The 12,956-nt window shown below is 41.9% G+C and overlaps 1 protein-coding gene across 1 annotated transcript in view; it reads left to right on the forward strand.

Annotated features, from left to right (window-relative positions):
- The window catches only part of STAB2 (stabilin 2), a 212,782-nt gene that overhangs the window by 110,592 nt on the left and 89,234 nt on the right, over positions 1-12,956 (forward strand). The window contains exons 21-26 of the mRNA XM_012554793.1: positions 4,590-4,685; positions 5,287-5,382; positions 7,430-7,477; positions 8,992-9,128; positions 9,639-9,753; positions 11,594-11,671. Coding sequence (XP_012410247.1) covers positions 4,590-4,685; positions 5,287-5,382; positions 7,430-7,477; positions 8,992-9,128; positions 9,639-9,753; positions 11,594-11,671 — 570 coding nt within the window. The remainder of the gene's footprint in view (positions 1-4,589; positions 4,686-5,286; positions 5,383-7,429; positions 7,478-8,991; positions 9,129-9,638; positions 9,754-11,593; positions 11,672-12,956) is intronic.

The raw sequence follows: 12,956 nt of genomic DNA on the forward strand, positions 1-12,956 counted from the left end.
AGAATCGACTTGACAGCAATGGGTTATCCCTATAATGATAATCACTATTCGGGATAAGGCCTAATCTTGCTCACCACAATACTTCCCAGGCTTCCATCCCAAGTTTGAAGGTTCTTAGATCTCTTATTTCTGTGCATGTATTAATAATCAGAGAGTCACAGCGATTAGAAGGGCCTACCTAATGCCTTCCCTTTCCTGCAGGGAAGAATTATTTGACACAAATGGATATCTGGCCTGTTTTAAAGCTGTCAAAGACTGAAGTCTCTAGGACTTCACTATGCGGCATCAGATAACGTGCACATCCATTCCTTCACCCACTCTTGGAGGAACGAGTGATGGAGCATCTTTCCTGTGGGGCCAGCACAGGATGGACACTGGGGCAGATATAAATGGATGGCCAGCCTCAGATGGCCACAGTATTGGAAACTCTCAGGGGCTCAGAACTCCCAGTAGTAGTTTGCTACCTGTTTGAAAATCTTTCCAAGGAGATCCCCATAGGTGGTTCAAGGATAGGAAACACACAACAAGGAAGAAGAGTTAAAGAAAATGGGGCTGCCTGGCCAAGGTCGTGGTACGGTATCACCCCAGCCTACCTCCCACTCCTGAAAATTGTTGGGAGATTGAAGCATCATGCCCAGGCAAGGATCTCAACTTTTAAGTACTGTATGTTTCTGTACAACTGGATGTTAACTGTTTTAGTAGGCTACAGGTGGTGTTTCTCAGGGAGAAACAGCTGGTGATGGGGTAGGGATGGAGGGAATCTGAATCAGGGAGAAATCTCTTGGTTATAAAAGAAAACCCAATTAAAACTGGCTTAAAAAGACAGGGAACTGTTGGTTCACATAAATATAAAATCTGGCTTCAGATACAGCATGATCCAGGGCTCCAGAAGTAGCATAAGGATCTATTTCTTCTCAGGCTCCTGCAGTGAGGGGTGTTCTCCAGCAGCTTCAGGCTTATATCATCACAACACTCAGTTAAGCAGAATAGAAAAAATTTTCTGGTAACTTCCACAAAAGACACAGGATTCATTCTCTTTCATTGGCTCAAACTAAGTCTGTATCCATTCCCAAAACAGGCTCTGTGGTCACGGACGTGGAATGCAATAAAAAGCTCAGGCCTAGGCCCTGTGCCCTACACTGGGGTGGAGGAATCAACCCTACTCCATCATGTGGACTAGAAGAGAGAGTGTGGTAGTGCCCCCAAAGCCAAATGGAGGTGCAATTCCAGAAGAGAGAGAAAAGATGCCAGGCAGACAAAATAGATGCTCATTCATTCATTCATCCAACACTTTTTACCTGCTGATTCTGATTCAGTGACTGGGCTTGATGATGGAGATAAGAGCTAACCATGGCCAGAGCCCTCTGCCAGCCCTGGAGAAATGCAGTCTTGTACAGGCAGACAGACAAGTAAACTTATGCATAATGCAACGTGACAAATGCTGCAAAATCTATAGAAAGGAGGGCCCATGGTTTTGTTGTTTCATAGCATGTGGATGCTCTTTTCCTGTTTATCCTTCCGGTTTCTCTGACAACCCAGCCTGCTGGTGGGCCTGGAGTAAGTTAGCTCTAAAATGTGGCCCCAGGAGGTCTAATCAAGAAGGAGTTCACTGCAGTCTTATGTTTCGCAGAGCACCTGGCAAATGATGGCAGTAGTTTTTGACTCACCCAAGTTGCCAGATTATATTTGAGAAAGAAAAATAAAATTCTTAGTATCTATTCTTCTTTCTGATCTATATTTCTTTCTGCAGACAAATTTGAAATACCTCTTGATGGGGGAGATGGAGAAAGGCGAGTGTGTTTTTATAGTGTTATGTTGTTGTTAGGTGCTGTCGAGTCAGTTCCAACTCATGGTGACCCAGTCCTATGCCATCCTGACAATTGTTGTTATGCTTGAGCCCACAGCTACTGTGTCAATCCATCATGTCGAGGGTCTTTCTCTCTTTCACTGACCCTCTACTTTACTCAGTCTCTTAGGCACCTACTGCTGCTCCAACAGAAATACCACAAGTAGATGGCTTTAACAAAGCGAAGTTTATTTCCTCACAGTAAAGTAGGCTAAAGGTCCAAATTCAGGGCATCAGCTCCAGGGGAAGCCTTGCTTTCCTTGTCGGCCTTCTTCTCATCCGTGTTCCACCGCGCAGGGATCCCGGGTCCAAAGGACACGCTCTGCTCCTGGCACTGTTTTCTTGGTGGTATGAGGTCCCCAATTCTCTGCTTGCTTCCCTTTCCTTTTATCTCTTGTAAGGTAAAAGGTGGTGCAGGCCACACCCTAGGGAAACTCCCTTTACATTGCATCAGAGATGTGACCTGGGTAAGGGTGGTGTTGCAATCCCACCCTAATCCTCTTTAACATAAAATTACAATCACAAAATGGAGGCCAACCACACAGTTCTGGGAATCACGGACCAGCCAAATTGACACACATTTTTGGGGGGACACAATTCAAACCACGACATTGAGCATGATGTCCTACTCCAGGGACTAGTCCCTCCTGATAACATGTCCAAAATATGTGAGACATAGTCTTGCCATCCTTGCTTCTAAGGAGCATTCTGTCTGTACTTCTTCCAAGATAGATTTGTTTGTTCTACTAGCAGTCCATGGTATAGTCAATATTCTTCGCCAACACCATAGTTCAAATGCATCAGTTCTTCTTTGGTCTTCCTTCTGCATTGCACAGCTTTGGCATGCATAAGAGGCGATTGAAAACACCATGGCTTGGGTCAGGCCTACCTTAGTCCTTAAAGTGACATCTTTGCTTCTTAATACTTTAAAGAGATCTTTTGCAGCAGATTTGCCCAATGCAATGTGTCATTTGATTTCTTGCCTGCTGCTTCCATGGGCACTGATTGTGGATCCAAGTAAAATGAAATCCTTAACAACTTCAATCTTTTCTCCATTTATCATGATGTTGCTTATTGGTCCAGTTGTGAGGACTTTTGTTTTCTTTATGTTGAGGTGTAATCCATATTGAAGGCTGTACTATGTATTGCATAAAAAATAGACCAGATATAGAATTTCCTTCCATTGTTATTAGTTGGCTTAAAAACTTTTCATACATTCCAAACAGACATAAACCTTAATTACCACGAAAGTTTCTTTAAAAATACAAACCATGTTTGGGCTGATATGCGAGGAGGTTGTCAGGGCTGGTGGTGCAGGAAGGTGTTACCCCAATACCAAGTGGAGAAGATTAAACACCCTTTGTTATAAGGCCTACTCTACCACCTACAGACTGTGTGACCTTAGAGTCAGATCTTAGAGGTCAGAGTCATGTAACTTCCATGAGCCTCAGTTTCTATAAATGTGTACAAGAGCTGAAGGAGCCCTGGTGGCACAGTGGTTAAGCACTCAGCTGCTAACCGAAAGGTTAGCAGTTCAAACCCACCAGCTGCTCTGTGAGAGAAATACATGACAGATTGCTTCTGTAAAGACTGACACCCTTGGAAACCCTATGGGGCAGTTCTACTCTGTCCTGTAGGGTCACTGTGAGTCGGAATCAACTCTATGGCAGTATATTTGGTTGGGGTACAAGAGCTGATGGGAGCATCAAGGGATGATGATAGATATGAAGGTACATTATAAACTGTAAAATATTTTTCTAAATGATAAAATTACTGTAAAACTATTAGCTGTCTCACCATCTTTGTTTTTAATAAAGCATTCCAGTTGCTCAAAAAAAAGGACATTCTTTTCTTCCCCAAAATGGCAAAGATCTCAGGATCCTGGTTTTCCTCTCCCTTCAGCTCAGAGTCAGTCTTGAGCTTTTGGGAGTAGCCAACGCTAAAGTCAATGTACAAAGTCAACATTTTAAACCCACATAGATCTTGAACAAATGAAGATGCTTCTCCTTCCATCTGTCTTCCATCCCATTCATTCAACAAACAGCACCAGGTGAGACACTGAAAATGCAAAAATGAGACACAGTCACTTGCCTTCAAGAGCTCACAGGCCCATGGGGAAGACAGAGAAGTAAAGGATAAATTTAAGGCAATGTGTCAGGTAGAATGATTGTGGCATTTGGGGGGTTCTCTGGGGGCACAGAGGAAGCTCTTCTCCTTCTTCTCCCACACTTCCCTAAAGCAGAGTCCTCCAAACTTTTATGATCCTGCATCCCTATCAGTCAACATTGTCAAGCACACACTCCTAGCTACATATATATATTTATAAATTGCATACAGGTGCTTCCATATGTGCTGTCTTGTGTATAAGATATACACATTTCCCTTATAAAGCATACATAGGAAATGATATTTATCGACTTTTAAAGATAGTACCAAAACCAAAACCCATTGTCGTCAAGTCAATTGCGATTCATAGGGTTGCTGTGAGTCGGAATCGACTCGATGGCTTACAGATAGTACCAAGTATCAAGGAAATATGAGACTAGAAAATGTAATGTGGAATGTGGAGAACAACAGCCCCGAAATCTTAAGTTAACGAACAACAGGCATTAACACTGTTCTCGCCGAGGGCGGGGCACCTGGGGCCACCGGAAGTTCATTTTTCAGTGCTCATGAGAGCAAGGCATGGAAGGCACTTGTTTTCAAAGATCCCTTTTTATTTATTCCCTTCTTGAAATTATAGAATGACTGTGAGTGCAAGAAAGGATTTCGAGGCAACGGAATTGACTGTGAACCAATAACTTCATGCTTGGAACAAACCGGGAAATGTCACCCGCTGGTGAGTTACTTCAGTTTTTCCCCTTACTGGAAAAAAAAAATGGTTTAAGAAATAAAGAAAGTTAGGTTATTTCTTTTCTGGGCTTAATAATGAGCAAAATCTCTATTACTCCCTAAGGGAGTCACTAAACAGAATGTAAATGTTTATTGTAAGTTTTATCCCATTCCAAAGCTTAGAAGAACCAACATAATGATTGCCAGACAAAATAAAGAATTCCCAAGATTGAATTTGAATTTCAGAACAATGAGTAATTTTTTCAGCACAAGTATGTCCTAAATATTGCATGGCACGTACTTATATAAAAAATTAATCATCATTTATCTGAAATCCAAATTTCACTAGATGTCCTGTATTTTTGTTTGCAAAATCTGGCAGGGGATAAAAAGAAAGAATCTAATTGTGATTAAATAAGTGCCACCCTAAACACGCAGACAGGTGCTCCGCATTGCAGCACTGAGGGGCCTGCGGGTCTTTCCCACCATCGTTCAGCCCCAAATTTGTAATTCTTGCCTTAGATGGAGTCTCTTGTCTCACGGATGCAATTCATGTCTAACTCTTTAGCTAGGAAAGCAAACCATTTCTTCTGTCTTCATTTTATCAGGCATCTTGTCAGTTTACTTCTTCCGGTGTCTGGAGCTGTGTTTGTCGAGAGGGCTATGAAGGAAATGGCCTTCTGTGCTATGGGAATGCAGCCGTGGTAAGTCATCTAAGACAAACTGAAGTACAGAATAACAAAGACAAAGCCCTTAAAAAACAAACCAAACAAGAAAAAAAAGGACTCTTAGGGTCTAGTTTCCTAGTGCTGCTGTAATCAGAATCCTACAAGTGAGTGGCTTTAAAGAACAGAAATTTATTTTCTAACCATTCAGGAGACTAGAAGTCCGGACTCAGGGCACCAGCTCTAGGGGAAGGCTCTTCCTTGCTCTCTGTCGGCTCTAGGGGAAGATCCTTGTCTCTTTCAGCTTCTGTAGCTGCAGTGTTCATCGATTCCTTGGTGATCTTTACATGGCGTCTAGCGTCCCCTGCTTGCATGTCCTTCTGTGTCTCATCTGCTCTTTTTATATCTCAGATGTGATTGTGTTTAGGACACACTGAACTCTGACGTGGCTCCATTAACATTAACAAAGAAAACCTTATTCCCAAATTGGGTTACATCCACAGGTATAGAGATTAGTATTCTAGCACAAATTTTTGGGGGGACACAATTCAGTCCAGAACAATTCAAACCAAGTTGGCTTTAAAGTGCTCTACAAATCATTTGCTCCAGGAGATTTTATATGAAGCTTCTCATAGATGGCATACATGTTCTGTGGCTCACAAATTCTCTGCAGGCTGGAGGGGAAGGGCTAGCTCTTACTGAGCACATACTATGTGCCAAGAAGTTCATTTACTCTTGACTTCCCATTCTTGCCATTCTACCTCTTTCCATTCTCAATTTTCCTGAATGAGTAGCTAACTGGCCTCTGCTGAACTCTCCAGGTGCTCCTGTTTGGATTGTGTGCCTCCTATGGGCAACCAAAACACCCTGTGCTTACCTTTACCTGGTGTATGCGTGCGCGTGTGTGTGTGTGTGTGTGTCTGTAAAGGCTTTCCATGTACCAGGCATCTTACTAAGTCCTTCACATACAGCAACACCCCCATTTAAACTTCACAACAACCCTCTGAGGTTGATGCTATTATTATGCCCAATTTATAGATGAAGAAACTGAGGGGCTAAGCAAACTTGCCTAAGGCTGCTCAGCTCCAGAGTGAGGAATCCAGCCCATAGCTGTCTAAGTGCAGACCCAAGCACTTGACCACCAGTGTATTCTATCAATATAGAACACGTCATACCAAATCATCATTGCTTGTACATTTATCTCTCTCCTCCACCACTGGACTGTAAGTTCCTTGAAGGCAGATCTTTATCTTGTTTCCTGTTTCACTCCCAGTACCTAATAGAGTGTTTCTAAATACTTGTTGAATTGAGGAATGAAGTACAGTCAACCCTCATTATTTGTGGTAGTTATGCTCTATAAAGTCATTGTGAACTCTGATGTAGCAAATACTAAACCGTGGCTCCAGGGAAAACATAGAGTTAGGTTCCTGCAAGCCTCTGGTCATGACATAGTCATCAAATGATCAATACATAATCTTGTTTTATATGTATTCCCATTAAAAGACACCTTATTTAATATATATTGTTGATTCATTAACATTGAACATTGAACTCACATGCCTGAATGAACGTTATCTAACACATGCATTTTCTCCATAAGGCACATCACCAGCCTTCTTGTGCTTAGGAACACCAGACAGCAAGCACTTCAGCACTATGCTTGGGGGGCATTTAAAACAGTGAAATTACCAACAAGAAAGCACAAAAATGCAAAAAATGTGGCATTAAATAGACCACAGAAAGGATACGGGCTGGGTGGCCACGTTCTTAAAGCTGAAGTTTTGCTTGGGAGAACTTCAAGTTGCTGCTTTGTTTGACGTTTCTGGAATTACTTCTTTACCTCAAAGATAGAGGATCGTCAAGCCACCTAAGCTTGAAAGAAATGCACGACTCTGGCAATGTGGGAATTCATCTAGCTGGGCACCCATCCGTCTCAGCATCAGCGAGGCTGGTGGGGGAAAGGAACCCAGCCCTGGGAAGGCTAAGTGCAGACTACCCAGAAATGCACTGTGATTGTGTTTCTCATTGTCCCCTCTTTTGTGTTCTTTCTCATCTCTCCCTCCCTCCCTTGCATGATATGAATAAGGAATTGTCGTTTCTCTTGGAAGCAGCTATATTTAACCAGTGGATAACTGTGAGTACATGTGTTGGAATTTACAATTGGGAATGTATATAATTTTAGAAATTTGGAATGTATGTAATAGAAAATTGAAAATGCAACTGGTGTGAAGGACGGAGAGGGATTGTCTAAAGCAGTGACTCTCAATTCTGACTGCACTTAAAAATCACACGGAACACAATTGTAAATACCCATGCCTAGGCCCACACCCCCAGAGACTCCGATTTAATTAGCCAGAGGTTTGGCCTGGGCATCAGTATATTTTAAAAGCTTTCCAGGTAATTCTAACAGACAACCACAGCTGAAAATTTCAGTCTAGGGTAAGCTAGGGTCATCCACTTTTCAACCAATTCAAATATATATGTTCAGCTTTAATCATTACAGAGGTCTTTTAAAAAAGTTAATGTAATTCATCATTGCAATTTACCAAGTTAGTTTTGAGATTTACATGTGCAATCTGGGGTACTTCATATGTGCTTAGCTCTCAGCCCAACATGCCCTGGAAAGCATATCCCTCATCCCTGGAAAGAATTATAACAAATAATCCAATGCCACCCTGCCCAGTGGTTTGAATCTCTGCCCTCTCTGGCCAAATGGATCAAGATGGCTGGTTCAGCCAGCCATCACAACAAATGGTTTGTCACTTTTAAATAGGCACATGACGAGATAGATCATATTTGGTCAACAACCACTCTAGGACATCTCCCAGTTGCTTCTATCTGGGGCCTCTCTGACCCCACCACAGGCAAGAGATGGGACTGAGACTTCTCTTGAGCATGCTGATTTCCATGTAACCTGATCATGCTTGGTCTCACCGCACATGCATAAGCTTGCCCAGTGGTGTGCTGGAGCCAGCTTGTACTAGCTCACAAGAGCTGATTGTACACATCTTATCCCAGCTCCACTTTGAGTGCCATGATTTTGGTAACTTGAAATCAGTATTTGATAAATAGTGTTTACACTACAGAAATTATCAAATACTACAAACCAGGGTCTACCCCCCGCCCCCGAGAGCCAGTTGTTAAACATTTATCAGCATGCCACCGCATCTACCCAGAACGGCCTCTAGGCAAAACTGAAAACTAGGTAAAGTTCAGTTTTAGGCCTCCAGTCTCTCTCCCATGCTGAAAGTGTTCCTGCAATCTCCCCATCATCCTTATTCCAAAAGTGTCCAAGAATTCTCAAGGTTCTCTGCACACACACACACGCACACACACACACAATTTTACCAAGACTATTCTCTGGCTACTCATTTAGACTAAAGTGTAAATGACTGATAATGACTCAAAATGGAACCTAATCAGAAAAATTTGCATTTTGACAAGACTCTCATATTTAAATAAAAATAATGAGTCTCAGAAAGGAATATAAGACATCAGCCAGTGGGTGGGGCAGTGAGGGTGTCTCTAGGACCTTCCCAATATCCCTGAAATTACATCACATGGGAAATTGTCATCTCTGCCAAGCACGAAGTCAGCCATGTTTGTCCCTAAAATGAATCAGGCTACTCTTTTCCTTCTGTGATTCAGGACGCTTCTCTACGACCCATGCTGTCGGCCGCCTCAAACCTTACTGTCCTCGTGCCTTCACAACAAGCTATTGAGGACATGGACCAAGATGACAAAACCTTTTGGTTGTCAAAGAGCAATGTTCCAGCCCTAATAAAGTAGGTATCATGTATTTTATTCTTCATAATCTCTTACTGTCACCAGTGTGAACATACCTTGGAAGTTCAGTGTAGGGAAGCCACATGGTCTTTCAAATCCATGGAAATGAGCATGCTCTAGGACCCTCCTCTGCTCTCTCGCCAGGATAGGAATACTTATTAAACCAAACCCCATTACCGTCGAGTCGATTCCAACCCATAGTGACCCTACATAAGACCAGTTAACAATTATTGTCGGCCAACTCTGTGGCAAGCACCATTCTAAGTGCTGCACATATAACTCAGCGAATTCTCAACACAACCCCATGAGTATTATAATTTCCATTTTACAGATGTGAAAACTAAGGCACAGGGTGGTTAGGTAACTACCCCCAAGGTGTCATGGCTGATCATTGCAGGGTCAGAATTTGAACCTGGAATTCTGGCTCCAAAGCCTATGCTCTGTGGTCCTCAATTATACTACCTCTTGCATTGATATTTAATTATAGCCCTTATGGACTGTTGTTTTAGATACCATACGCTCCTGGGCACGTACGGGGTGGCAGATCTGCAGACTCTGTCGTCGTCTGACATGCTGGCAACATCTTTGCAGGGCAACTTTCTCCACCTGGGGAAAGTGGATGGGGTAAGAGAGCTCTGTAATTGGTCTGCTTAGTTGGAACATGTCACATATGTTCATCTTGTACTTCTAAAATTTTTGTGTCATGGAAATCTTCAAATATGAGCAAAAACAGAAACAAATAGTAAAATAAACCTTCATGTAGGCATCACCCAACTTCAATAATTATTTATGTATATTGATACACACACACACATGCCTCTCTAGCAGTGACCCTATAAAATGCGACCCTCTGCTACCAGGCTCCTCCTGACGGACCAAAGACTGATCCAGAAAGGCAAAGCTTTCCATTTTTCTGAGTGAAGGATGTGTAATTTCACAACTTTTATTGGTTACTAGCAACCTACTAATTAAATCATTATAGATAACTAAAATGTTATATTAAGTTAGGATCAGTCAGCCAACAAGTATTTATTGAGCACCTCCTATGTGCCAGGCACTGATGGAGTTGCTGGAGATGGGGCAGTACACAGGGAAGTGCTGAGCCCTGGCAGAGCGATGTTCTGGTGCTATTTCAGTGTGTCAAGGACTCGGATTCTATCTCCACCAGGAAGTCCTCCCGCACATAGCACTAACACTCTTTTTATGAATCAGACACGATAAAAATGGAGGTTCTTCTGGAGAATTGCTACATCAATAGACCGTGAGCCATATTTCAAAAGTGTTTGAGAATCAGTGCTCTAAAGCCTTTCTATCTTCCTGCTCATCAGTGTGAGCACTGTGAAGAGGGTCTATACCTATCACTACCAGTTGCTGTGATGTCAATCCCAACTCATGGCGACCCCATGTGTGTCAGAAGAGAACTGTGCTCCACAGGGTTTTCAATGGCTGATCTTTCAGAAGTAGATGGCCAGCCTTTCTTCCAAGGTACCTCTGGGTGGACTTGAACCTCCAACCTTTCAGTTAGCCGTCGAGCATGTTAACCATATGCACTACCCAGGAGCCCCCAAGTCTATGCCTAGTATTACCTAAATATATGTGGTTCATCAGATAATTTCTTTTATGGAGCAGAAAACGGTTCTATCTGGGCCCTTGGATTTTTACATCTTATTACAATAATTCCAGTACATTAACATATGTCAGACACAGCGGTCATTCTGCATCAGTGTGTTAAATCATTGGTTCTCTCAGCAAGCATTAACTGCACACCCACTCTGGGCAAGCGTATCCCAGGCTCTATAGATTCAAAGATAAGTCAATGAAGGCCCCTGACCTGGAGAAGCTAACCATCAAAGACACATATTTAATGAGTTAATTCCTTTGTCTGATATAAATGTCTCCCTTGAACCACAAGAGATGTGCAAAGTGGACTTGTGAACTGCTCAGAATGAGGAAGTCCCCTTCTCCACCCCAGGGTCCCCATAGGAATTTCAGCTAAAACGTAATGGTGGGAGAAGAGGCACCATAGAAGGTGGATCCCAGTTGCTGTCTTGGTTGGTTGGTGAGTGGATAGTTAGGCTGATTTTTACTTAGCTCTACTCATTTAATTAAAAAATAATTTTTTTAATGTCTGAATTCCAACCAAGGAAGTCAGTTATGGTCTACAGTGTTTTTCAAACTGTGGGGTCAAGTTTTCATTTTTTAATGAAATAGAATGGGGTGAAATAGAATCAAAATGATCAAAGTGCCACTCATACAGGAGGGAAAAGGACTATGTCATTCCAGCTACTGTCGGGGGGGAGGGATGTGTAATGGGTCACAACTTAAAGATATTTCTTACTGAGTGTCATGGTCCAAAAAGTGTGAAAATTACTGCTGCTCAAAAAGTGGAAAAACCCAGAAATAATTTTAATCTCTAGAGGTACTCCTAAGCAACTCACTTTCTCACTGTGGTTTGCGTTTACAGAATATCACAATTGAAGGAGCTTCCATCATCGATGGTGACAACACAGCCACAAATGGAGTGATACACATCATCAACAAGGTACAAGATCCCGTCATCCTATGCATGTAGCACTTCTTCTGTCTTTGTTATTTATCCTCCTGCACAGTATCTTTTTTGGGAAAAAAGAAAAGACTTAGCCTTTATATAAAAGTAAGCTGTGTTGTTCTTCATTACTTTTTATTCTAAAAGCATTTATAGGTTCTATTCATTCAGTTAGACTCAGTTACCATTTGCTCAGCCTATATTCTATAAAAGGAGCCCTGGTTGTGCAGTGGTTAAGCACTCAGCTGCTAACCAAAAGGTTGGCGGTTCAAACCCATCAGCTGCTCCACTGGAGAAAGACGTGGAAGTCTGCTTCCATAAGGATTACAGCTTTGGAAACTCTGTGGAACAGTTCTGGTCTGTCCCATAGGGTCGCTATGAGTTGGAATCGACTTGACGGCAACAGGTTTTGTATTCTACAAAAGGCCCTATTCTAAATGTGGTCATATGTATTATCACTCTTATTTATGGAAACGCCTTATAAGGCACATAAGGGCCCTAATGCTGGGAAACAGATGGGATTATAATCAAGAACTAGGGGGGAGCCAACGGTTATGTACCACTTTCCACATCCTTCTCTGCATTTCTGCACCCTAAAAAGATGGGGTGGGGAAGATCCTAGAAAAAAATGGAAAAAGACAGAAAAAAGTATTGCGAGATTTTCATTTTCTTCTAAGACCCAATTCCATAGTATTCACAGGTATGAAGTAGGGGGAAAAAAGATTAGGGAAAATGGGGTTTTAAGCTACTCTGTAATTTTCAGTTAGCTATATTAAGGTCTCCATTTAAAATTAAAATCAGAATTAGGCTATACTGTGAACTTTTGGGAGGTGACAGATTAGAAAAACCAATTAACTAATCGCATTTTAACTAAAATTGTTCTCACTTTGTACTTTCTACCTACTTGCGCTTTTTTAATTTTAAGTTAAAGAAAAGGTCAACCATTTCAGTTCAGCAAAAAGGGGCTGTTCATCAGACTCTGGGTGCATTATTGTGCAAAGCTCTTGTCAGCCTCCTTTATTACCAAGAGGCATTGAGAAGTACGTTTTTGAGCAAATGATTGATCGTTTGTGGGCAACTATGCCGGTCTTATGACTTCATATTATGCAAAGTAGTATTACTTGTTAAGGGTATTTTTTCTTCTCCAATCCTGACTTTCCAAAGTACTAAAAAATCTTTAAACAAGATAGAACAAAAACATAAAATTATCTCTCCTTCTCACTTACATTTTTTGATTGACACAACCTCATTTGCTAGAGTGGCACCTCAATCCATCTCCTAC

Source organism: Trichechus manatus, unplaced genomic scaffold, assembly GCF_000243295.1.
Source record: "Trichechus manatus latirostris isolate Lorelei unplaced genomic scaffold, TriManLat1.0 scaffold00027, whole genome shotgun sequence".
NCBI lineage: Eukaryota > Metazoa > Chordata > Mammalia > Sirenia > Trichechidae > Trichechus > Trichechus manatus.